The sequence below is a fragment of the Lutra lutra genome, chromosome 10 (genome assembly GCF_902655055.1).
Source record: "Lutra lutra chromosome 10, mLutLut1.2, whole genome shotgun sequence".
NCBI classification, from domain to species: Eukaryota; Metazoa; Chordata; class Mammalia; order Carnivora; family Mustelidae; genus Lutra; species Lutra lutra.
In genome coordinates, this window is record NC_062287.1 from 67,076,466 (window position 1) to 67,103,768 (window position 27,303).

At 36.0% G+C, this 27,303-nt stretch overlaps 1 protein-coding gene across 3 annotated transcripts in view; it reads left to right on the forward strand.

Annotated features, from left to right (window-relative positions):
- Nucleotides 1–27,303, forward strand: part of USP47 (ubiquitin specific peptidase 47) — a 117,075-nt gene that overhangs the window by 17,762 nt on the left and 72,010 nt on the right. The window contains exon 2 of one of the 3 annotated variants that reach the window (XM_047690322.1): nucleotides 23,112–23,171. The exons of the other annotated variants lie outside the window; for them this stretch is intronic. Coding sequence (XP_047546278.1) covers nucleotides 23,112–23,171 — 60 coding nt within the window. The remainder of the gene's footprint in view (nucleotides 1–23,111; nucleotides 23,172–27,303) is intronic. 3 annotated transcript variants of the gene reach the window in all.

Sequence of the window (27,303 nt, forward strand, 5' to 3'; positions counted from 1 at the left end):
GTTTTATATATTTAGTTTTCTGATTATAATATGGGGTTCTGGGAGCTTGCTTTATGGGTGTTTTAAAAGAAAGTCAAATGCAGTTATCAGAGGGGCTCACTAATACTAGAGCACAAAGGCCAGGTATGAACATAGGTATTTTTACAAAATTTTAAAAACATACTGTGAGTCATACTGTTTGTTATACTTTATTACTTGAATGTGCTATATGATTTGGAAACAAATGTCATAAATTGACAGGCAATTGATGTTATATCTTATTCAGTATTAGTTTAAGTTCAGAAAAGCCATATCCTGATACATTGAATAAGCACCTGTTAATATTGCAGATTCGTGGAGAGCCTGGGTGGCTCAGTGGGTTAAAGCTTCTGCCTTCGGCTCTGGTCATGATCCTGGGGTCATGGGATTGAGCTCCACATGGGGTTCTCTGCTCAGCAGGGAGCCTGCTTCCTCTTCTCTCTTTCTGCCTGCCTCTCTGCCTACTTGTGATCTCTGTCAAATAAATAAATAAAATCTTTTAAAAAAGTAATGCAGATTCTTTTATCACAGAATTTGTATTTAAGTAAAATAGCAACATAGAGTGTAGTTACAATTTTTTATGCTTTGAACTGAGCTTTTATAGCAAGTACAAAGTTGTCTTTTAGAAAATTCATATATGAAGATTTGAATTTAGAAAGCAGGTTAAAGCAGATAGTGATTATTATCAAACTCCTTTTTTGTTTTTTAAGATTTTATTTATTTGACAGAGAGAGAGATCACAAGTAGGCAGAGAGGCAGACGGGGGTGGGGGTAGGGGAAGCAGGCTCCGCGCTGAGCAGAGAGCCTGATGTGGGGCGCGATCCCAGGACCCTGAGACCATGACCTGAGCAGGAGGCAGAGGCCCAACCCACTGAGCCACCCAGGCACCTCAAACTTCTTTTAAATAGTAAAAGCCCTTGCACTAAAAACTTTTAAAATTTAAAATCAGTTTGGAAAAGTTTGAAACTTTCAAAATCAATTTTTAGAAATTTATTTAAAAGTTTTAAGGCCATACTTTATACTTCCAGTAGCAGAAGCTATGTATTATGAAATTATTTTCCTGAATTTAATTTCCTGAATTTATTTTGTTTAGCAAATTCCCTTAAAGACTTAGACTTTCCTCTTCTGTGGTTCATTTTTGGTAGTAAATATTATAGATTAGCCATTTCCGTTTTTTAGCTAAGCAGAATCTTGCAAGTAAATCTGCCCTTTGTTTGTTCCTATATACTTACTGGTCTTTATTTATGTTCATATGGAATCTTTATGATTTTCTGAAGTAATATTCCTGACCAATCTCCTCAAATCTTTGGGCATATTTGTTTTCTTTGGGTATTTTAACAAGAGGATCAAAATTCTATTTTTTTAAAAAACTGAAACAAATCCTAAATATATGAATGAGATTTCTTTTGAGAAACTTGAGCCTACAGTATAATTTCACACTGGTGAAAAGGTAGGGTTAAGAAGATGGAACCATTTGGGAGAAGTTGTAGAGAGATACTAGTGGGAATGGAGTTGAGGATAATTGGATCTAAGAAAGTCTTGTATTTTTGTTGGTAAATGGAGTTTGTATCATTTTCTGATTATAATGATTTACAGAGATGTTTTGCTTAGAATGGCTTAACTGTTAGAAATGCTAAATAGCAAGAGGATGGGGAAATGTGATATATTTGAATGATTTACTTTACTGTACCTACAGTTTTCACCCACATTAAAATGGAAACAGGAAATGACTTAATTCTTGAGAAGCCAAAAATGGAAAAAATGGCTAAAAAATTATAACTTGATTCATGTTAAATTTGATAATGTCTTTACCCTTAATTATCTTCTATATACTCATTCCTAAATTAAATATTGGAAATACACTGAATAAAAAGTTCATGATCAGGTTTTTTTAAAGTATGATTAAAATTTTTATATTTGGAAAAAAAAAATTTTTATATTTGGGAACTCAGCTTCTTGGCAGTTAACTTCTGTAGTTAACAGTTTTTAAGTGAACAAAGTGAGATTTAAATTCTGAAAATAAATTTTGTTATAAGAGCATCTTAAGGAGTACTAGGTCAGTTATAGCCATTCTCTAATTGCTTACTGCCCGTCATCAATATTGTAATATTATTCAGGAAATAGCACATGTTTACTATTAAATTTTTAGCTTCCCTATGTATATATTTTTAGTCATGTGATTACTTCCTATTTGATTAACTATCTTTTAATGTGAACTTTTAAGTTGAATAATCTCTTTATTTTGATGTTCAAATTACTCTGGGCTTGCGGGTGAGAACCCTTTCAGCTGGCTCCTGTGTCTTTTTGACATGTCTCACCATTCTTGGAGTACTTCCTTATTTTCTGGCAGTGCAGGATATTCCAAGTTTTTGATTGTACTTTTCCAACCCTAACACTAAGATCAGTCATTTGTAAAAAGATCTCTGAGTCCTTTTGGTGGAGAATGGTATTGAGAAATCACGATCTGGGAATTAGATGTGTTTATTAACTGTTAGAAATGCTAAATAGCAAGAGGATGGGGAAATGTGATATATTTGAATATTTACTGTAACTAAATTTAAAAAATTTTTAAATTTTGTTAAAATATACATAAAATATACTTAACCAGTTTTAAGTGTACTTTTTTTTTAAAGATTTTATTTATTTGACAGAAATCACAAGTAGGCAGAGAGGCAGGCAGAGAGAGAGGAAGAATCAGGCTCCCCGCTGAGCAGAGAGTCCGACGTGGGGCTTGGTTCCAGGACCCTGAGATCACAATGATCTGAGCCGAAGGCAGAGGCTTTAACCAACTGAGCCACCCAGACGCCCCTTAAGTGTACAGTTTGTTAGCATTAAGTACATTTGCATTGTTGTGCTACTCACCATCATCCATCTGCAGAAATCTTTTAATCTTGGAAAACTGTACCCATTAGCAATAACTCCCTATTCCCCTACCCTTCCACCCTCGCCCTCTCAACCTCTGACAACTACCATTCTGTTTGAATTTGAATTCTGTTTGAATTCTAGGTACCTCATATAAGTGGAATCCTACAGTATTTGTTTTTTTTTGTGACAGGCTTATTTCACTTAGTATCATTTCCTCAAACTTCATCCACGTTATAGTTTGTGTCAGTATTGCCATCCTTTTTAAGGCTGAATAATATACCATTGTATCTATGTATATATGTAGACACACACTACACACACACAAACATACATAACACCCTTATAGTCCCTAATATTTAATCATTTAATATATCTATATCTGTATAAATATTTGCTTCCATCTTTTGGCTGTTAGGAACAATGCTTCTGTGAACATGGGTGTGTAGCTATCTATGAGTCCCTGCTTTCAGTTCTTTTCGTTACATACCTGGAAGAGAAATTGCCAGATCAGTGGACAGTTTTAGCGCTCACGGCAGGTCATATATTTGGAAAACTTTTAAGCTGAAATGATGTAAGTTGAATTTTATTTTGCCGCATACTTGTGGATTTGACTAAGAGTTAATGATGTCTAGCTTTTTATGGAAATAACCCAAACATCACATTGAGTCAACTCTAAATTATTTTATAGTATAGAGTTTTACACAGTGTGTTGATTGAGCAGTGCTCTAATTACTTATTTAAAATAGCACTTACACATTACCATAGAATATATCTTTTTTTTTTTTTTTTTTAGATTTTTTATTTATTTGACAGATCACAGGTAGGCAGAGAGGCAGGCAGAGAGAGAGGAGGAGGAGGCAGACTCCCCGCTGAGCAGAGAGCCCGATGTGAGGCTCGATCCCAGGACCCTGGGATCACGACCTGAGCCGAAGGCAGAGGCCTTAGCCACTGAGCCACCCAGGCACCCCCTAGAATATATCATTTTTAATACAAATGATTTCTTTCCATTATTATCATTTCTGTTTTGAGAACTTCCTTTAACTATTCTTCTAGGGTAGGTTTGCTAACAACAAATCTTTTAGTTTTCCTTCATCTGAAAATGTTTTTATTTCCCCTTCATTCCTGAAGGATATTTTCACTGACTATAGAATTCTAGCCCGACAATTCTTTTCTTTCAGCTCTTGGAAATATTGTGGAAAATATCTACTTTGGTGATATTTGACAAGAAATCTGCTACATTTGAATTTTTTTTTTTAAGAAGTATTTTTTTTTTAAGATTTTATTTATTTATTTGACAGACAGAGATCACAAGTAGGCAGAAAAGCAGGCAGAGAGAGAGGAGGAAGCAGGTTCCCTGCTGAGCAGAGAGCCCAATGCGGGGGCTCGATCCCAGGACCCTGGGATCATGACCTGAGCCGAAGGCAGAGGCTTTAACCCACTGAGCCACCCAGGCGCCCCTGAATTGGGTTTTTTTGCCTTTGTAGATAAGATGTTTCTATTTTCAAAAGCTTTCTCTTTCTTTTTAGTTTCCAAGGATTTGTCTTATGATATGTCTTGACAGAATTGCTTTGGATTTAATCTGTTTGGGATTCATTCATCTTCCTGAATGTGTAGGCTTATGCCTCTTGCCAAATTTGAGGAGTTTTCAGCCATTATTTCTTCAGTTAGTTTTTCATGTCCACCCCCTTTCCCCTTTCCCTCCAGGACTTGGTTGACATGAATGTTAGGTCTTTTGTTATGGTCCTGTGGATATTGAGAATGACTTTTTGGGGTCTTTTTTCTTTATTGTTCAATAAAAATGTCTGCTGTTCTTATCTTCAGGGTCACTGATCCTTTCCCTCCTCATCTGCATTCTGCTATTGCCCACTTAGTGAGTTTTAATTTTAGTTTTTTGTGATTTCTTTGCTGAGACTTTCTGGTTTTGTTTTGTTTTCATTTGTTTCATGTGTATTTATAATTGTTGAACATTTTTATGACTGCTGCTTTACAATCCTTGTCAGATAATTCCAACAGTTGTGTCATCTTGATGTTGGCATCTGTTGATTCTCTTTTCTCATTCAAGTTGAAATTTTCTTGGTTCTTGGTATGACAGGTGACTTCAGTTTATCCTGGACATTTGGGGTATATTACGAAACTCTGAATCATACTTAAACGTCTGATGTAACAGATGTCTGACACCATGCCAACAGGAGAAAGGGTGTACTCCTTCATTACTGAGAGGTGGGGATGGGAGTCTAGGTTCCTCATCTAGCTTAATTTACAGCCTGGGGTGGTGCCTTGTTATTCCTGGGTGGGGATGAAGTTCAGGTTCACCTTAACTTCTGTGGATACGGGGACAGGGAGAGTCACTTTGTTCTTTCTACCTTGAGGCCTTCACTGATAGAGAAGTGAGGAGGTACTTCTTAACCATTGGTCTGTGATGAAAGTCCCACTGCCCACTTGGTTTTTTTGTAATGCCGCTCTGGTGGAAGAGTGTGGGAGGGAAGGGAGTGCCTTAGACAGTTGAAGAGTGGAAATCTCTTGGACCTTGATGGTGGGAGTGGAGACAGAGTAAGTTATTTTTTTCTTCCCCTATAATGTTTGGCTGTAGTATGATTAGTGTCTAAAAGTTGTGAGACTGTCCCTTTTCTGATCCTTTAGCTAGAGAAACGCAGTCTTATCTTGGGGCATTTTCAGTCTGCTGTATTAGGCAAAAAGAAATCCAGGGAATTAACCACCATGTCCTTCATTCTTCGGGTCCTGAGTCTCTACCCAGTCTGCTTCCTCTTCACTTTTCAGTGTCTTCTTATCTTTAATACATAATGCTGTTCGTTGTATTTAGCAGGTGGAATAAAAAGATGTGTATCTACTCCCTCTTGTCCCAGAAATGGAAGTGTTAGCTATTTTAATGTGTAGAATGTTATGTGTGGCTTTAAGATTATAAGTGACATTAATTTTTTTAACCACTATCTAAGTGGATACTATTTTCTTTTTAATATCCTTTTAAGAGACTTCCACTCTTCCTTCTGGCCTCTGTTTTTCCAGATAAATATTACTTGAAATAGAAGAATCTTACTAGTAGTTTATTATTGTAAGTCTTCTGATTTTTGCTATCTTTAGTTCCTTTAACTGTTTTCCTGTGTACTACTCTCACATCACCAACAGTCTGCATATTATCTGTTAATGGTACCTGATCTTGATTGTGCTAGTTTTTTGTTTTTTTTTTTTTTAATATTTATTTATTTGACAGAGAGACACAGCGAGAGAGGGAACACAAGCAGGGGGAGTGAGAGAGGGAGAAGCAGGCTTCCCACCAAGCCGGGAGCCCGATGTGGGGCTCGATCCCAGAACCCCGGGATCATGACCTGAGCCGAAGGCAGACGCTTAACGACTGAGCCACCCAGGTGCCCCTGATTGTGCTAGTTTTTATTGTTTGTTTTCTGTAGATACATCATTCTGTTTGTTGTACACACTGAGTATCGTTTTTTGAAAATTTCCTAGATATCTTTTCCATGTGTACTGCTGCCTAGGAAAATTGCTTTTGTTTTCTTATTGTGCACTTGTAATTGAGCAGGTAGGTGTTTCGTCTCTTCTGTTTGAGAGGATAGGAGTAAGCTAACACTTTAAAAATTTTACTTAATATGTAAGTTGACTAAATTTGGCAAGATTATTTCTTATGATTTACATATAAATTATAAAAAGAAGTACATGTGCAATGCTAAATATTTGGAAACCCAAAAAACATAAAGGGAAAAAACACCTCTAGCTCTAACCCTCAAAGACAATACTGTTAATACTTTGATATGATTCTTTAATTCTGAAATTTTCCCTTTTCCTTCACAATATAGACTTTTTTAATTAATTATTTTTATTAACATATAAGGTATTATTTGCCCCAGGGGTGCAGCTCTGTGAATTGTCAGGCTTGAACACTTGCACTCACCATATGCACAATATAGACTCTTAATGTTTTAAGGCTAGCATTGTTTTTCTTCATGTTTTAAGGCTAGCATTGTTTTTTAGCAATATCTTTTGGTTATTTTTTCTTTTCCGCATTTCTCATATAATGTTATTTTAAAATATTTATTTATTTATTTATTTGACAGACAGAGATCACAAGTAGGCAGAGAGGCAGGCAGAGAGAGAGGAAGGGAAGCAGGCTCGCTGCTGAGCAGAGAGCCCAATGCGGGGCTCGATCCCAGGACCCTGGGATCATGACCTGAGCCAAAGGCAGAGGCTTCAACCCACTGAGCCACCCAGGCACCCCTCATATAATGTTATTTTTAAAGACTGCATGGTATCCCATTGCATGTATTTATTATAATTTTCCTATAAATTATTTTCTTTTTTGGCTAGACAGCTTTTGGTAGGTTCTTATATTTACAGTAACATTCTGCTGAGTATCCTTTTATATTCACATCTGTGCATTCATTCACTAAATCCTTGGATGGATTCTTAAAGGTAGAATTGGTGGATTATCACCTATGTCTAGTCACTTTTTGGATGAAAAGAATGGGTTTATTTCTTTTTAAAATTTTTGTTTTGGCCATATCTATTGAGATAGGTTTCAAATTGATACTTTTTATTGTATTAACTATTCCTTAGATTTTTCTTTAAATTTGATCATCTTTATTCGTGGCTTTGTCTAGGTAATTACTTAAAATGTTGAATACAACAGGACCAAAGATAATCTTTTGGCATAATTTTTTAGTTGTGGTTTCAATTAAGAGTTATAATTGTTAAGGTACATTTTATGCGTATCAGTGTTTTGGGTGACTTTGTCAGTGTGCTTTTTTAAGGTCAAGATTTTTTGTGTCTTTCATGTATGTTGATTTATCGGTCCTACTGTCAAAAATAAGTAAGATGTGGGGTGCCTGGGTGGCTCATTTGGTTACATGTCTGACTCTTGTTTTTGGCTCAGAGCATGATCTTAGGGTCGTGAGATAGAGCGTGGAGCCTGCTTAAGATTCTTTCTCTCTCCCCCTTCTCTCTCTGCTCCTCCCTTCCCCCTGCTTCCGAGTGTACACTCTCTCAGAGAAAATATTTTATTTTTTAATTTAAATTCAATTAGCCAAGATGTAGAACATCATAAATATAGATGTAGAGTTCAGTAATTCATCAGTTGCATACAACACCCAGTGCTCATAACATCATGTGCACTCCCTAATGCTCGTCACCCAGTTACCCTATTCTCCCCACTGACCTCCCCTCTAAATAAGATATGTTTTTAAAAAAGTAAGATGTGCATTGTTCATAGTAAATTAATTTAAACTTAGTCATCTGTTTTGTTCCTATTTTGATTTTATTATGAAGAATAGAATACAGGGGCGCCTGGGTGGCTCAGTGGGTTAAGCCTCTGCCTTCGGCTCAGGTCATGATCTCAGGGTCCTAGGATCAAGTCCCACATCGGGCTCTCTGCTCAGCAGGGAGCCTGCTTCCCTCTCTCTCTCTCTGCCTGCCTCTCCACCTACTTGTGATCTCTCTCTGTCAAATAAATAAATAAAATCTTTAAAAAAAAAAAAGAATAGAATACAAAAAATGGATATATTAAGTACAGTGTAAAGAATAATAACAAAATACCCAGGCATCTTTTTCAGAAGAGAAAACATTACCAGTACCACAGAAATACTGTGTAACTCACTTCTCAGCTGTACTTTTAATTCTTCCTTAATTCTATGTGAAGTTTTATGTAACACTAATGAATGTATTCAGTAAGGTAATAGAATGAAGATATTGACTTGTGACAAGATTCAATGAATTATGAAAAGGAACAGTTGAAATAAACGTACTATGTTTTTAATTAAAAAAAAAATGTGTTCATGACATGGGTTCTGTCCATCTCTCCACCTTCAAAAAAAAAAAAAAAAGCCTCTACCGCCATTCTAAATTTTTGATAACCATGTTTTTCTTTTGTTTCACTACCTGCTATGTTAACAATAAAATGGCTACTTTGTATATTTTTGAGCTTTATGTGAATTAGAATGATTTTGTGGCTGTTAATCTGTATCATACATTTTGCTGGGACTTGGCTCTTTTACTTTGTTTTTGAGATACTTCCATGTTATCATAGGTAATAGTTCATTCATTTTGATTGTTACATAATCTTCTGTTCTATGAATATACTACAGTTTATCATTGAAGGACATTTAGGATGTTTACAGTTTTGTGCCATTTTGAGAAATGGTACTATAACATTTCTGAACATATCTCTTGTTACTTGGGGGCAGGAGTTTCTTTAGGAGGTAGATGATGGCTGGCTGGCTGGCCAGTTATAGATAGATCAGATATAGATAGATCAATCAAATATAGATAGATAGATGGATGGATGGATGGATGGATGGATGGATGCTCCTAGTGATGAGATCGATGGAATGTAGGATAAACATTTTCAGATTTATAAGTTATGTCAAAACTGTTTTCCCAAGGGTTCCATTAGTTTACATCCCCACTAACGGTGAGTGATAGTTGTTGGTTTTAGTCTTTTTCACTTACTAATAATACTGTGCATTGAAAAAATTCTTTGTGAGCTAATTCTTTTCTGAGAATGAAAATCTGTTCGTGTCTTTGGCCATTTTTCCATTTGATTGTCTTTCTGTATTGATTTGTGGAACTTATTATTATCTTTGAATACCAGCTCTAGTTGTATTTGTTTTAAATGTCCTTTCCCAATTTGTTGTTTATTTTTCACCCTTTTAATTTTTTAAAATTGATTGTAATCAATCTTATTCTGTGTGTGTGTGTGTGTGTGTTTTAAGGTTTTATTTATTTATTTGATAGAGAGAGACACAGAGAGGGAACACAAGCAGGAGGGGGAGTGGGAGAGGGAGAAGCAGGCTTCCCGCCGAGTAGGGAGCCTGATATAGGGCTCAACCCCAGGACTCTGGGATCATGAGCTGAAGGCAGATGACTTAACAACTGAGCCACACATGCGTCCCTCTTTTTGTGTTTTTTATTTAGTTAAAATTTTTCTTTACTATACTAAGATTTTAAAAGTTATATTACCTTTTAAAGGATGTATTGTGGGGTGCCTGGTTGGCTCAGTCTGTTAAGTGTTGTATTCTTGATCTCAGGGTTGTGAGATTGAGCCCTGTGTCAGGTTCCATGTTGGGCATGGGGATTGCTTGAGATTCTCTTTCTCCCCCATTCTCTGTCCCCCCCAACCCCCTCTAAAAAATTTAAGTAAGTGAAGTGTTTATAGTTTTGGCTTTCTTATTTGGGCTTTTAATTCACCTGGAATTATTTTTTTTAATGAGGTATGTACCAAATTTCTCTAGGTTCCTTTTTCTGTGTATACCTATGTATCCCAAGATCATTTACTGAAAAGTTTATTCTTTCTTTAGTCAAATATATATATATGTGTATATATATACACACATATATATATATGTATGTATGTATGTATCTGGCTCTGTTTCAGAGATAACATGCTATACCAATACCACCATTCTAATTCCTATAGTTTATTAATTTTAAATTTTTAGTATCTGGTAGGACAAGCCCCTCAGCCTTGTTATACAGAGTGTCTTGGCTATTCTTGTAACTTTGTACATTCATACAGATTTCAGACTTAGTCACCCCATACCTCCAGTAAATACACACACATACACACGCGCGCACACGCACAGTTGGAATTTTGATTGCAATTACACTGAACCTATAAATTGGTTTAGGGAAAGTTGACTTCTTTACAATATTGAGTCTTCCAGTTGATAAACATGATACATGTTTCATTAATCTTACCATTTATTCAGATCTTATTAATTTCTTACAAAGAGATTTTATAATTTTTCCATAAAAATCTTTAAAAGTTTTGGTTACTTCTATTTCTTTTTTTTTTTAAAGATTTTATTTATTGATTTGACAGAGAGAGATCACAAGCAGACAGAGAGGCAGGCAGAGAGAGAGAGAGGGAAGCAGGCTCCCTGCCTAGCAGAGAGCCCGATGCGGGACTCGATCCCAGGACCCTGAGATCATGACCCGAGCCGAAGGTAGCGGCTTAACCCACTGAGCCACCCAGGCGCCCCTGGTTACTTCTATTTCTGAGTATTTTGCATTTTAAGATGCTATTGTAAATGGTATTTTATTGGATTTTAAATTTGTTGCTGACATGTTTTGTTAATGACATAGTCACTTTCATAAGCTATTATTGATAGTAATAATTTATATGTAAATTATTTGGGTTTTCTAGGTAGACAATCATGGCGTCTGTGTATAGTGACCATATTCTTTCTTTCTAATCCATTTAGGTTGTTTTTCATTTTCTTGCTTATTGTACTGTGCCTCCAGTACAATGTTGATCACAGGTAGTGACTAGTGTGCAACCTTGTTTTCTTCTAAAGTGAAAGCTTTCAGCATTTCATCATTAACTATGTTTGCTGTAAAATTTTGTGGATGCATCTTATTAAGTTAAGGAGAATCTCCTCCTATCTTGTTATGCCATTATCATGAAAAGATGTTTAATTTTTTTCAAATTGCTTTTCTGTATTGTATGTATTCTCTCAATCTGTTACAGTGTGGCATTATATAAATTGATATTTACAATGTTAAATGGACATAGTTATGATATATTAAGCTTTAATACATTGCTGGATTTAATTTCCTAAAACTTTTTTTCAGACTTTTGCCGTTGTTTTCATAAGTGACATGGTTTATAATTTTTCTTTCTTATATTGGTCTTCTTAAAGTTTACTATTACACCAGCCTCCTGTGATTTAGAGAGCATCCCTCATCCATAACTGTGAACATTTTCTCTAAAAGTTGAATTATCTTTGAGTATTTGGGAAATATCCAGGTCTGGAATTTTTATTAGAGTCTTAACTACTGATTCAATGTGTTTAATGGGTTAGGACATGATTTTCTTTATTTCTGGGAGTTTATCCATTTTATTATGTTTTCCAGATATGCTGATTTGCAGATATTTCCTACTATTTTATGGATTGACTTCTTGCTCTATTGCCCTTTGATACACAAAAGTTAAATTTTGATGAAATCCAGTTTATCTGTTTTTGTTGTTGTCTCTGCTTTTGGTATCATAGCCAAGAAATCATTGCCATCCCCAAAGTTATGAAGCTTTTCTGTTGTTTTCTCTTAAGAGTTTTATAGTTTTAGCTCTTACATTTAGTTTTTTGATCCATTTTGAGTTAATTTGGTAGGGATTTCTTTTTATATTTCACTTCCTTTGTTAAAGAGAAAATAATTAACTCTGGGACCAGAGTTGTAAACATTGAGTAGAAAGTGTACTGCCCAGGAGGGAACCAAATCCAGTATAGGAGGTGCAAGTGCGAGTAAGACTCAAGGCCCAGGAGAGTGAAAATGGCCGTTTTTTTAAAGCTAAAATCCGTGAGTAGTCTCCATCCCATATTAGATAAGCAAAGTCTCTGCATACCTCTGATTTGCTGGCAATATACGAACTAACTGTTTGGCATTGTACATTTATTTTGTGGTGGTTTTTCCAGAAAATTGTTTTCATGGTGGACATGATTATGGTGCCACATGATTGTGGCACTACAGTAGTAGTTTAGTAGAAATTAGGTAAGCTTCATTGTCATCAGCCTAGGTGGCCCAATCAGAATTCATTACCTTCCCTCTAGGATCACTTTTCTTTCTGTCTGTAATACTTTTTTTTGAGGGGTTACTGTGAAATACAATTCTCCATATTATAAATAGAAAGACAGGAAACATGGTGTCTTTCTTCATGTCTTTCAGTAAAGTTCTAAAGTATGTGATGCCCCAAACTTCTGTAGCTTTTTGTGATGATGAGGATCCAAGCCTCTTAGGGGTCCATGAATTGACCTGCCTCAAGTGAGTGATTCTCACTTGTAGTCTCATGTGTTTGCAGTCAGGTGTTTACTGGGATTTTAACCCTCAGAAAAAATTCTTGGGTGAGAAAAAACGTTGATTACCTCGGCAGAGGAAGTGGTGAAGAAGGAAGAGAATATTGTTTTTAAAATTTCTTTAACAAGGATCTACTGATCACAAAAACTCTGCTTTTGCATTCCTGAAAGACACTTGGTATATCTGGGCTAACAGTTGTTTGGTTTTGTTTTTCTCCTCCAGAACATTAAAGGTGTGCTTAACTTCTGGTTTCCATTTCTCCTGTTGAGAAATCAGGTGTCAGTCTAATTATTGTTTATTTTAAGGTAATCTGTCATTTTTCTGGCTGCATTTAAACGATTTTTATTTCTTTTGCTTAACATTTGTTGGGTTTCTCCAGTCTGATTTTGTGATCAGTTCTTGTAAATTCTTAGCCATTATCTACTTAAATATTCCCTCTACTTCCATTCTTTTCTCCTGAATGTATATTAGATCTTCTTACTATACCCTTCATATCTCTTAATGCCCTCATATTTTACATCTCTGTGTCAGTAAAAGTTGAGGAAATTTTAGTTCTGATGTGGCGTTCATTAATTCTTTTTTCAAGTATTTTAAATACACTGCTAGACTTCATGTTTTTAATTTCTGCTGTATTCTTTTCTAAGAATCTTGTTCAATACTTTTAAAAGCCTGCTGATTGCTAACATCTACTTACAGTTTTCAAAGCTCTCTTTTATTTCTTGAAGCGTATTAAACATAATCTTACATAATGTAACTGGTAGTTTCAATATTGAAACTTTTCATGTGTGTCATCTGTATTTGCTCACTCTCACTCGTGGTACCTTTTTCCTTATGTTATTAGTAATTTAAAAAACGATTTGAGCTGTTCTTCTTTTAGAATTATGAAAAAAATTTTTGAAGATTTTATTTATTTATTTGACAGAGAAAGAGAGATCACAAGTAGGCAGAGAGGCAGGCAGAGAGAGGGGGAAGCAGGTTCCCCGCTGAGCAGAGAGCCTGATGCGGGCCTCAATCCCAGGACCCTGAGATCATTCCCTGAGCCGAAGGCAGAGGCTTAACCCACTGAGCCACCCAGGCGCCCAGAATTATGAATATTTTTATGGAAATTATTTGAGCTTTGGGATACAGGTGGGTTCTCCAGAAAAAAAAAAAAGTGATTGTTTCTGTCATGTATTTGGGAATACTACTATTTTAGAACCATTTTCAGTGTAATTCTTGGCTTGGGGTTTTTCATACCACCCAGACAGTGTGAATTAGAGCTGCAAATCAGTATGAAGGCCAACTTGTGACTACACATTCTCAGGAGTAGCCACTCCACATTCTACCTCCATTCAGTGTCAAGGTTTAAAATAAGCAATTCTCTTTGTCTATGTAAGAGAGAGGGAGAAGAGTAGTATAAAACTACTAATAAGTAGGACTTACTATTTTTTTAAATTAACCTTTTTATTTTGAGATAACTGTAGACTCAATTATACATAATTGAGATAACCATACTCTTTACCCTGTTTCTCCCACTAGTAGCATCTTAAACTATAGTACAGCGTGCCTCGGTGGCTCCGTGGGTTAGAGCTTCTGCCTTCAGCTCAGGTCATGATCTCAGGTTCCTGGGATCGAGCCCCACATCGAGCTCTCTGCTCAGCAGGGGGCCTGCTTCCTCCTCTCTCTCTGCCTGCCTCTCTGCTTACTTGTGATCTCGGTCTGCCAAATAAATGAATAAAATCTTTAAAAAAAAAAACCACTATAATACAATATCACAGCCAAGATATTGTCATCGATACAGCCAAGATACAGAACATTTTCATCTTCATAAGGATTTCTCATGTTGCCCTTTTATAACCTCATCCACTTCCCACTGCCAAGCCCTCTTTAATCTCTCGCAGTTAGTAATTTGTTCTCCATTTTTGTACTTGGTCATTTAAACAAATGTTGTGTAAATGAGACTTACTGTATACAGACCTTCAGACTTGGCTTTTTAGACTTAATATATGTTTCTCAGGAGTTTATCCAGGTTTTTGCATGTATCAGTAGCAGATTCCTTTTAATTACTTAGTAATATCCGTGGTATGGGTGTGCCACAGCTTGTTTAGCCATTGAGCTATTTAAGTACTCCTGGATTGTTTGCAGTTTCTGACTTAATGAATAAAGCTGCTGTAAAAACTGAAGTATAGGTTATTGTATGAATGTAATTCTTCATTTCTCTGTGATAATTGTTGAACAGGGCAGTCGCTGTTTTGTATGGTAGTTGCATCATTAGTTTTTGAGAAATTACCAAACTAGAGTAGCCGTACCATTTGATATTCCCACCAGGAAAAGTACACAGGATCTAGGTTTTTTGCGTCCTTGGCAGCATTTGAAGTTAGCACTATCTTAGATTTCAGACGTTCCGGTGAGTGGGCAGCATTACCTCATTATGGTTTTAATTCGCATTTCCCTAATGGCTGGTGATGTTGACCATCTTTTCATGTGCTCATTTGTTACCTGTTATGCCCTTTGTTGAACTGTCTCACGATTTTTCCTTAGGTTCTAATTTTTTGGGGGGGGTGGTTAGGTGCTCAGAGTTCTTTATAGTCTAGATAGGAGTTCTTTGTCAGTTATGTTGTTTGAAATACTTCCTCCCAGTCCGTAAGCTTGTCTTTTCATCCATACAGTCTTTGTAAAATAGGCTTTTTCAACTTTGATGACATTTATCAAATTTTCCTACTATAGATCATGCTTTTGATATCATCTGAGAACTCTGCCTAGCCTTAGCTTTGGATGATTTTCTCGGTTTTTTTCTCCCTAAAAGTTTTATAGTTTTAAATGTTTATGATCCATACTCAGTTAATTTTTATATAAGGTAATGGGTTGAGGATTATTATTATTTTTTTGCATATGGATGGCCATTTGTTCCAGTATTGTTTATTAAAAAGACTATCTTTCCTCCATTGAGTTGTTTTTGTATCTAGTCAGGAAGCAGTTGTGCATATTTGTGTCCCTCTGTTGTGTTCTTTTGATCTGTAGTACTATACAGTGAGTCTTGAAATTGGGTAGACTGATTTCTCCCACTTTGTTCCTTTGGCTATTTTAGCTTCTTTGCCTTTCTGTATAAATTTTAGAATAATCTTGTCTGGATCTACAAAAAAACTTACTGGCATTTTCATAGGGCTTGTTTTGAAACTGTGTATCTATTTGGGGAGAATTGGAAATTTTTAGTATGTTGAATCTTCCAATTTAAGAAGATATCATATTTCTCTGTTTGTATTCAGATTTTCTGTTAATCCCATTGTGAGCAGAGAACACTCTCTGTAGGATTTCAGTTCCTTTAAATTTAAGTTTATTTTATGGCCCAGAATGTGGTCTGTCTTGGTATGTGTTCCATGCACATTGGAAGAGAAAGTGTATTCCGTACTTGTCAGTTGAAATGTTTTTTAAATGTTTAAATGTTGATTAAATCTTCTTGGTTGATGGTACTATTTTTTTCTATGTCTTTGCTGATTTTCTTTGTAGTTGTTCTAGCAATTGTGAAGAGAGAGGTGTTGAAATCTAACTATAATTGTAGATTTACTTAATTATTCTTTTTGTTTTACCAGTTTTGACTTCACACATTTTGCTACTCTGTTGTTTAGTTTACACATGTAGGATTGCTGTCTTCTTGGTGTGCAGACTCTTTTATCATAATTATGTAATTTTTTTTCTGTGTCTGATAATTTTCTTTGTTCTGAAGTCTACTTTATCTGATACTAAGTTTTAAAATAACTCTTGCTCTTGATTAATGATTGCATAGTATGTGGTTTCTTTCTTTTGCTTTCATATAAAGTACTTTGTATGATATGTATGATAAGTAAGTACTTAAAATATTTTATATATCATATATTTGAAAATTGGGGCGCCTGGGTGGGTCAGTGGGTTAAGCCGCTGCCTTTGGCTCAGGTCATGATCTCAGGGTCCTGGGATCCAGTCCCGCATCGGGCTCTCTGCTCGGCAGGGAGTCTGCTTCCCTCTCTCTCTCTCTCTCTCTCTCTCTGCCTGCCTCTCTGTCTACTTGTGATCTCTCTCTGTCAAATAAATAAATAAAATCTTAAAAAAAAAAAATATATATATATATATATATATATATATATATATAACGTGTGTGTGTGTGTAATATATGTGTGTGTAGGGATGGTGAGTTTCTTAGAGATAGCATATTGTTGGGTCATGTTTTTTAATCCACACTGCCAATATCTATCTTTTAGTTGATATATTTAGATATTTTATATTTAATATAATGATTAATATGTTAGAGTTAAGTCAGTCATTTTATTTTGTGTTTTCTGTTCTCTGGGTTTCATTTTTCTGTTGTCTTTTTTTTTTCCCTGTTGTCTTTTACTTGCATTCCTTTGCATTGTTTGAACTTTTTTTAAAATTTCATTTTGGTTTATCTATAGTGATTTTGATTATATCCTTTATGATAGCTTTTTTAGTGATTCCTCTGGTTATTACCTTATATATACCAACTTACCACAGTCTACTGGTGTCATTATTTTATCAGTTCAGTTGAAATGCAGAATCCTTACTCCTTTATGTCTGTTTGTCTTTCTTTGTTTATAATATAATGGTGTCAGGTATTTCTTCTACATATCTGTAACCATATCAAGCAGTTTTTTCATTTTTATGTCAACTGTCAGATATTTAATAAAAACTCAAGAGGAGAAGGAAAGTGTGTGGTAGCTGCCTTATTTTGCATACTGTCTCCTTCCTTCCTGATGTCCTGAGGTTCTTCGATCATTTCCTTTTTGTTTAGAGAAATTCCTTTATTCATTCCATTAGAGTAGTTTTACTGGAGACAAATTCTTTTAGTTTTCCTTTATCTAAGAGTGTCTTGAATTCTGATTGATTACTGAAGCACTTTCTGGATCATTCCTGAAGGACCTTTTTTTTCCATTTATGATTCTGGGTTAACTATTATTTTCTGTAAACACCTGAAAAATATTGTGCAACTTCCTTTTGGGCTTTATGGATTCTGTTCCACTTTTTGTTTTTTTGTTTGTGTATATGTTATTTTTTTCCTCTCTCTCTCTCTTTTTTTTTTTTTTTTTTTTGAAATTTAAGTATAGTTGACACAATGTTTCTTTAGTTCCAGGGGTACAACATAGTGATTTTGACAAGTTTATGCATTATGCTGTATCACCACAAGTGTAGCTACCATCTGTCCCCATACATTGCTGTTACAGTATCATTGACTGTATTCCTTATGCTGTGCTTTGTATTCCTGTGATTTACTCATTCCATAACTGGAAGCATGTATCTTCCACTCCCCACAATAAAAGGGGTAAACCATTTTGCTTACTCTCCCACCTCCCTCCCCTCTGTCAGCCATCAGTTCTTTGTATTTTTAGGTCTGATATGGCTTTTTGCTTGTTTATTTTTTTAAGATTCTACTTTGTCTTTCTTAGTCTGACTTATTTCACTTAGCATAATGTTCTCTAGGTTTATGCATGTTGTCTCAAATTATGCAATATCATCAAACAAAACACTAATACAAAAAGATATGTGCATCCCTTTGTTTGTTGCAGTTATTTACATTAGCCAAGGTGTGGAAACAACCTAAGTGCCCATCAATAGAAGAATGGATAAAGAAGATGGGGTGTGTGTGTGTGCACATGCATACACGTGTGTGTGTGTGTGTGCACATGCATACACGTGTATGTGTGTGTGTGTGTGTGTGTGTGTACACAGGAATATTATGAAACCATAGGAAAGATGAAATCTGTCTCATTTTTTAAAAATTTTTTTTATTATTATTTTTTTATTTTATTTGACAGAGAGATCACAAGCAGGCAGAGAGGCAGGCAGAGAGCGGGGGGAAGCAGGCTCCCTGCTGAGCAGAGAGCCCGATGCGGGGCTCGATCTCAGGACCCTGAGATCATGACCTGAGCTGAAGGCAGAGGCTTAACTGACTGAGCCACCCAGGCGCCCCTCTCATTTTTTTTTTTTAAAGATTTTATTTATTTATTTGACAGACAGAGATCACAAGTAGGCAGAGAGGCAGGCAGAGAGAGAGGAGGAAGTAGGCTCCCTGCCGAACAGAGAGCCCGATGCAGGGCTTGATCCCAAGACCCTGAGATCATAACCTGAGCCGAAGGCAGAGGCTTAACCCTCTGAGCCACCCAGGCGCCCCCCTGTCTCATTTTTGATATTTCTTTTGCTTTATTTTCAGGTTTATTAATCTTTTATTCAGTGTACCTAGTCTGTTAATCCTGTCCATTATGTCATTCATCTCAGATATTGAACTTTTTCATTCTTAGAAATTTGAGTTGGGGGACACCTGGATGGCTCAGTTGGTTAAGCTGCTGCCTTAGGCTCAGGTCATGATCAGGATCCTGGGATCAAGTCCCACATCGGGCTCCTTGTTCAGCAGGAAGCCTGCTTCTCTCTCTGCCTCTGCCTGCCACTCTGCCTGCTTGTGCGCTCTCTCTCTCTCTCTCTCAAACACACACACACACACAAATAAATAAATACAATATTAAAAAAATTTTTTTTTGAGTTCGATCTTTTTACTGTCTTCCATCTTTTTTCTTAACATACTCATCTGCCTTTTTTTCTTTAAGATTTTATTTTATTTTAAATAATCTGTACACCCATTGTGGGGCTTGAACTCATGACCCTGAGGTCAGGGTTACTGGGTCACTGACCCAGCCAGCTGATGTCCCCCTTATCTACTGTCTTCAAATATAGAACATAGTTATAAACTTTTTATATTCTTGTCTACTAATTCTATCATCTGTATCATTTCTGAGTTGGTTTTTATTGATTGATCCATAATAGTTTCCTGCTTTTTTACATGCCTATTTATGTTTGTTTGGCTATCAGACATTGTGAATTAGACCGTGATGGGTGCTGGGTATTTTTTATTCCCTTAAGTGTGTTCTTGAGCTTTGTTCTTGACTGCACTTAATTTACTTGTCAACAGTTTGATCTTCTTGAGGCTTGCCTTTGTGAGATTGGGTCAGAGTAGTCTGTAGACTAAGACTAATTTGGTCCTACTACTAAGACAGGACTCCTTGAGTTCTCTTATCTGATGCCTTGTGTATTACAGTTTTTTCATTCTGGCTGGTGGGCACTGAAACGAGTTGCGAGGGTTCTTTCCTATGGCTCCTTCCCCAGCCTCAGGTAGTTGTTCACATGCACTTGCTGTTAACTACTTCACCAAATACTCAAGGAGAGTCCTGCTACAGACCTCTGGAGCTTCCTGTTCGCACAGCTTTCCTTTCTTCAGTATTCTGCTCTGTAAATTTTAGCTGAATTGGGGCTCTCGGACTCCTACCTCATCTCTTCAACTCAGAAAATTGCTGGACTCTACCTGAATTCTCCCTCCCTGCACTGTAGTCTGGAAGGTAGCTCATCATGTTTGTTTTGCCTTCACAGTTATCACTGCCCTGTGTTGCTTGTTTAATGCTATCAAAAATTATTTTTTTCATATATTTCGTGTAGTTTTTAGTTGTCTAAGATGGGAAGGGTAAGTCCAGTCTGTTATTTCATCTTGGCTCATAATGGAAGTTTCTTGGAGATAGACAATAAACAAGTAAAATTTAAACATATCAAGTGGCCAAAAATTCTGTGGGGAAACCTGAAGCAAGGAAGGGCGATGTAAATTATCAAGAGGATTGTAATTTTAAAAGAATGATGTGAAACAGACCAAATTAAGAAATGGACTGTTCTGGGGCGCCTGGGTGGTTCAGTGGGTTGGGCCGCCGCCTTCAGCTCAGGTCATGATCTCAGGGTCCTGGGATCGAGCCCCGCATCGGGCTCTCTGCTCAGCAGGGAGCCTGCTTCCTCCTCTCTCTCTGCCTGCCTCTCTGCCTGCTTGTGATCTCTCTCTGTCAAATAAATAAATAAAATCTTAAAAAAAAAAAAAAAAAAAGAAATGGACTGTTCTGATTATCATCTGCTGTATAACAGCCTGCTCCCAAACTTAGTGACTTTTGCTCAAGAATATGCAATTTAGGAAAGGCTGGGCTGGGACTGCTCATTTCCACTCAGTTAGGCATCACCTGGGCAGCTAAAAGGTTGGGGACTGGAATCATCTGAATGTTTCGTCACATGTATGGTGGTTCCTGCTGGTTGCCAGCTGGGATCTCATTTGGGCTGTGGCTAGATCAACTACACATGAATTTCCTATGTGGCTACTTGGCTGCCACACAGCATAGTGGCCATGTTCCAAGGGCAAGCATCTGATAGAGAGCCAGGAAGAAGCTGTGTTCCCCTTTCTACCCTGGTCTTGAAAGTCATGTTGTATATCGCAGGAGGTCACTAAGACTGGCCCATAGTTAAGGGGACTGGAATTAGACTCCTGTTCTTGCTGGGAGGCATGTCAAAGAATCTGTGGACATACTTTGAAGCCATTGCAATGATACTTGAACAAAGGAAGTAAGGACATCCAGAGGAAGAACATTCTGGGTGGAATGGACAGAAATGCAAAGACTCTGAGGTTGGTGGATACCTGATGGCTTAGATTTGTTTATGATTGAGTTCCCACTGTAAAATGGCAGCTCCCTGAGGGCAAGGGCTTTGTTTACTGCTATTTTCTGAGCAACTAGTTGGTTGACAGATAGTTGCAGTTCAGTTCTTATTTGTGGAAGAGATAGCCTTTTGGGACCATTTATTAAAAATCCTAAAAATTAGTATGTAACCTTTGATCTAGTAATTCTTTGGGAAATTATCCTTAGGAAGAAAATTCTATGCTAAGCAAAGCTGTAGTAAAAATTTGAAGGTATCTAAATGCCCATTAATAACCGGTCAGTTAAATGAATTATGGTTTTCTATATAATGGAATGGTACATAGAAAGTAAAAACTAAACATTTCATTTAAAAGTAGAAACACTTTCAGAGCAGAATTCAAATGATGGTGTACAAAGTGATCTTATTTGGTTAATAATTAACAGTCTCCCTAATAAATACATGCATAGAATAGAGAGATATCTGGTAGGATGTATATCAAATTGTTAATAATTGCTATAGGGGTTATTTTAGAGTTGCTTGTTAAAAGTTATGTACTGCTATAATAAAAGAAATATATTGCTTTTTTAAGAGAGGTTGGATTCTTTTTTTTTTTTTTTTTTTTTTTTTTTGACAAAGAGAGATCACAAGTAGGCAAAGAGGCAGGCAGAGAGAGAGGGGGAAGCAGATTCCCTGCTGAGCAGAGAGCCAGATGTGGGGCTGGATCCCAGGACCTTGAGATCATGACCTGAGCCGAAGGCATGGGCTTAACCCACTGAGCTACCCAGGCGCCCCCAAAGAAATATATTTCTATTGTAAAAGCAAATAGTGGAAATTTTTTTTATAAATAATAGTATCCAAGTTACTGTGAGTAATAAAAACCTTTTAAAATAATACATTGGTCTGTCTTTTTATTAATTAAGGCGAGGGAAAATGAGATTTGTACAGGAAAAATATGAAATGATGTAAAACCGAGATTTTTCAGAGATTATCTCTTGATTATAGGTTATGTTTATTTCCTTTTGCATATTTCTGTATTTCCTCAATCGGAAAAATAAGCTCGTCTCATAATAAGGAAAATATTTACATTAAAGAAAATAGCTGTAGGTAATAAGTGTTAAGCAGCCTTACTTGAAGATTATTAATTATGTGGAAAATTCCAAATTTACAAACCAGCTAAATCAGGGATCTCAAGGTTTCCCCGCAAAATTCCTTTAATGGACTCTAAATATTATGTGACTTAGGAAGAGAAAGACAAATACTGTCTGATCTCACTTACATGTGGAATCTAAAAAGAACAAAAGAGCTCATGGAAACAAACTGGTGTTTGACAGAGGAAGAGGGTAGAGGAAATAGGTGAAGGTGGTCAAAACGCATAGACTCCCAGATGTAAGATAAGTAAGTCCTGGGTATGTCATGGGCAGCGCAGTGACTGTAGTAGTTACTGCTCTGTGTATTCGAAAGTTGCTAAGAGAGTAGGTCTTAAAAGTTGTCACCACTAGGAGAAAAACATTGTCACTGTGTGAAATGATGGATGTTAATTAAGCTTATTGGGTAATCATTTTGCAATGTTTACAAACCTTTATGTTGTATACTTCAAATTATTACAGTGTTAGGTGTTAATAATATGTCAGTAAAACTGGAAAAAATATGTGGCTTAGAACATTTGATTTACACGTAATTCTAAAGCTACTACTCTTTGTTAAAATGTGGGGTTTTTTCCTGTGCTAATATTAATCTTTATCACTGTAGCACGGGTTCTCAGTAACCTTACAAGAGTAATTGAGGCCTAAGGTAAAATTTACAAATGTAGTTTACGAATAAAATCCTAGGTGGTGTGCTACTTTAATACATATTTGTTGCAAAAATGTCTTAAGCTTAATTGTTCTCATTTCACTGTCTTACCTCTTTATTTTAAAGAAATAATTTATAATTCATTTTGTTCTTATATACCATAGGATGTGTTTTGGAGGTGCAGACAAAATATCTTTGATGAAATGAAGAAGAAATTTTTACAGGTAGACTGCTGATGTAATTGCTTTAGTATGATAATCAGCAGAACAAGTAACAGCATGTTAGTATTTTTATTTAATAACAAGGCGTGTCTTAAGTTTTATGCTTGTTTGGCTTGTTTTATTTCTACCTGATTTTAATAAGAAGAAAGTCACCTTAAATGAATGTGTCTAGATTGTCCCTTGTTTTTAACATGTGAGTGAGGGAGAAAACATATAAAAACTATAGGACCCTTTGTTTTGACTTTCAGGTATGGTGGTTGTTTGTTTTTTATACAGATATATTTTCATTTTCTGAAGTATTAATGCTGGAATGAAATCATTTAATAACTTACAAAGTCAAATCCCAAAAATCTTTTTTTTTTAAAGATTTTATTTATTTGACAGAGAGAGATCACAAGTAGGCAGAGAGGCAGGCAGAGAGAGAGAGAGAGAGAGAGGAAGCAGGCTCCCTGCTGAGCAGAGAGCCCGATGCGGGACTCGATCCCAGGACCCTGAGATCACGACCCGAGCCGAAGGCAGCCGCTTAACCCACTGAGCCACCCAGGCGCCCCAAATCCCAAAAATCTTACTTTAATAATTAAAACTGTTACCTTTCCAGCAGCCTGAATGCACTATGAAACTAAACTTTGTGATGTGTAGCGTCCTATTCTAATTTTTACTTAATACCTCATATTCCTCAGGTCCCTTCAACTCTGTAGTTTTCTTCAAGGTGCTTCCTCTGATCTCTTGCCTTCTTTATAAGTGATCTGTGGCATGAGACCACTTAGGAAAAGATAATATAACATTGTGGAGTTTGATGGGTGGGGAGGGGGTAGTAGAATGAAGTGGAAGGAGGATCTTAAAAATAAAAAATTTTTAAAAATGTAAGTTAGGATTTCCTTCACTGTCCCAGTTATTGTCACTTGTTAAAGTAAAAATGCAAATCTGAATGAGGTTGATAAATTTAACAAATTTCAATCAGCAAAAATACTCACATTCCCTAGTTCTCTTTTTAACCTATGGCAGTATTAGCTGTGGATGACCGGAGGGTAATGTGCTAAGACCGATCTTCTTACTCCTAGCAGCTCCTGTATCAAGAAGCAGATAAAACGTTTGTGCATGTGTGTTAAGTTTGCAGCCACAATACTAATCTTTGTAATAACGCTGAAAAGAAGGAAGTCTTAAAAGAAAATGCATTGACTATTAAATTTAGAGGTAAAGAGGTCCCTTTGTAATGTTTTAAAATTCTTTATATTAGTTTTTTTCTTAGAAAAAAATCTGAAGTTTGGTAATTTGAATTTGGCTTGATATTGTTTTCTACATGCTAATACCATTCTGAATGTATGCCATCAGTTATACACACTGCCTTTTAAATAAGAAATGCCGAGGAAGTGTTTTTTTCTGAAACAAGAATTATGGTGCTAATTTTAGAGAACTCAGATTTGAACTTAAAACTATTAGGAATGCCAGGAAAAGGAGATGACATGATTTAAGATGTGAACATGCTATCAAGCAGGCTCTGAGATCCCTCAGACAGAACTATCTCATGTTGACCTCTACAGGATGTCCCTAGCAGTGAAACTATCTTTGTAAGAAAATATGTTTAGAGTGCTTTTATCCCACTGTGTTTTATCTGTTATAAATAAGACTGTGGTTTAATCCTTTTTTTCTTTTTTACTCTTTTTTCAAGGATTCTTTCTTCAGACTTTCTTAGGAAATCTAGCTTTGTTTTGTTTCTGCAGTGAGCATAGATAGGCAGACAGAGCAGTCTCTTAGCATGCAGTGTTATTGTAACTGCTATTGACTTTCCCCTTATTATCACAAGGGTAATAGTGCTATGAGTTGTCCATAAAATAAATAGTTTTAATTTTATAATTTATGCCTTTTTTATAACTGGTTAGATTTTCTGTGTAGGCAACTCTGTTCCCGTGCAATAGCTCACCTAAGATACATTAAATATTTTCCCAAGTGGAACATGCTTTAGGCTTTTCTAAAACTTTGCATTTATTTTTCTCTTATTTGTTTTCTCTTATTCTTTATGAAACTCTTTGAACTAAAAAATTGTGCTCGCTTCCCTAAATTATGACATATCCTCAGATGTCTTACCTTACTGTTGGGCATAGTATTTAAATGGGCACCCTTCCTCCTACTACCAACACCACCATTACTACATCCTTTCCACCCAGTGCTCAGGTGTGCTTCAATGTGTTTAAGTGTATTTTTGTTATCTCTTGCTATGGAACAGTCTAAAACAACTAGTTTATTCATATTTCAGTGGGATGGGATTTGGGCACAGGCTCAGCTGGTTAGTTTCTCTGCTCCATGTAGCATCATTGGGGATCATTATTTGGCTGCATTTAGCTTGTGTCTGGCTTTGGATAGAATGTCCAAGAAGGCTTGTCTCCATTATTGGGCACTCTGGTGCTCCACTAAATAAATGCTTTCTCTCCTTGTGGGTTGTTAGGGTTTCCTTGTAGCATGGTGGTCCCAGGGTAAGTAGATTTTTTTTTTTTTTTTTTACTCATAAGAGGGAATCTTCTAAGAGGTACAAAAGCAAAAGCTGCTAATTTTTTAAAATCCCGCCTTAAATCACACAGTGTCACATCTAGTACATTCTGTTGATCCTAGCTGGTCATTAGACCTGTCCAGATTCATGGGCAAAGGAAAAAGAAAATGAGTGGCAAAGAATTTGTAACTATTTTTCATTTAGCTCAGGGTGATACTGCTTTTCCCTTTGGGCTTAAGTGGAATCAACCAGGGGCAGAGCTCCAAAGAAGAAAGGTAGCTCTGCTATTTTACCAATTCTAAGAAACACCTTTTACATTTAAATGTTTTATAAATCTGTATGTTTAATATAATATTGTAGAGGGTTTTTTTCTTCTTTTTTTTGGAAAACTGTTGTAAAGTTATTATTATACTTATTGATATCTGAGAATTAAAAAATAATTATTTTTCTTAGCATTTCCCAGATTGGGGGGATATAAGGGAACAAAGAGACTTCACATGAATGTGATTAGTGTTGGCAATAGTGCTATAAAAGATTTAAATGTAGTCCATGGATGATAGCCATATATTAAATTTAAAGTAACAGGCCAGAATGTAGAGTATGAAGTAATTAAGATTTATAAGTGGCCTTACAGAAGCCTTAGAGCCTTAAAGAAGAGCAGAGCTTTTTGTTTGTTTCAGTTATTCCAGAATTGAGTTCAAGAATAAGATGTGATTGGCCCAGAAATTCTGCTTATAGGAATTTTAAGGAAATGGGAAAATGCACAAAGTTTTATGTAGGTGTTCATCACAGTATTATTACCAAAGTATAATAAAGTCTGCTTGAGCCAGTAAAATGGAACTGATAGAACAAATTATTATCCATGTAATAAAATACTACTCAACTGTTAAAAATGATAAGTTAGAAAAAGTTTGGCAGGAAAAGATTATATGATATGAGTAAAGAAAGAAATGACAAAATAGCAAGTATTCTAACCCAGTGTGTGTGTTCAAGAGTGTGCATGTATACATGTGCATGTTTGTATATGCACAAAATATTTGGAAGAATGTGCTCCAAAATGTTAATTGTATCTGTGTGTTATGAGATTACAGATGAATTCCATGTTTTCCTTTATAGCCTCCTATTTAAAAAGTTATTTATATGCAATATACAGAAAAGAAAGCCATTGGCATTCAAAAGAATGAATGAAAGGCACACCTGAGTTTAAATTTTGTGTTTACTATAGTACATTTAATCTTCAGATGAGATTTCTTTGGGGATAATTTCCCCACATTTTTGGATGGAAAGAGAGAAGGTATAGGAGTCTGTATACCTTGTGCTGACATATTTGGGGAAAGAACCAGGAATAGCTAATGTCTGGTCATACAGTGTTGCTATATCACTATTCTGATGTATACAGATACATTCTGATGTAAGTCAGCACTCCAGATTTCTTAATTCTTTGGTAAGGTAGTCTTCCTTGCACCATAAGCTCCAGCCTATCTGAGGTTTGTCTATTTATTTAGTTAATAGTTTTTGATGCAGTGTTCCAAGATTCTTTCTTTATGTACAACACCCAGTGTCATCTGAGGTTTTAAAATCTGGCCCTATGGTATCTCATAGCTGGAAATCTTGAATCTACTTCTGAAGTATACTGTCGAAACTATGAAA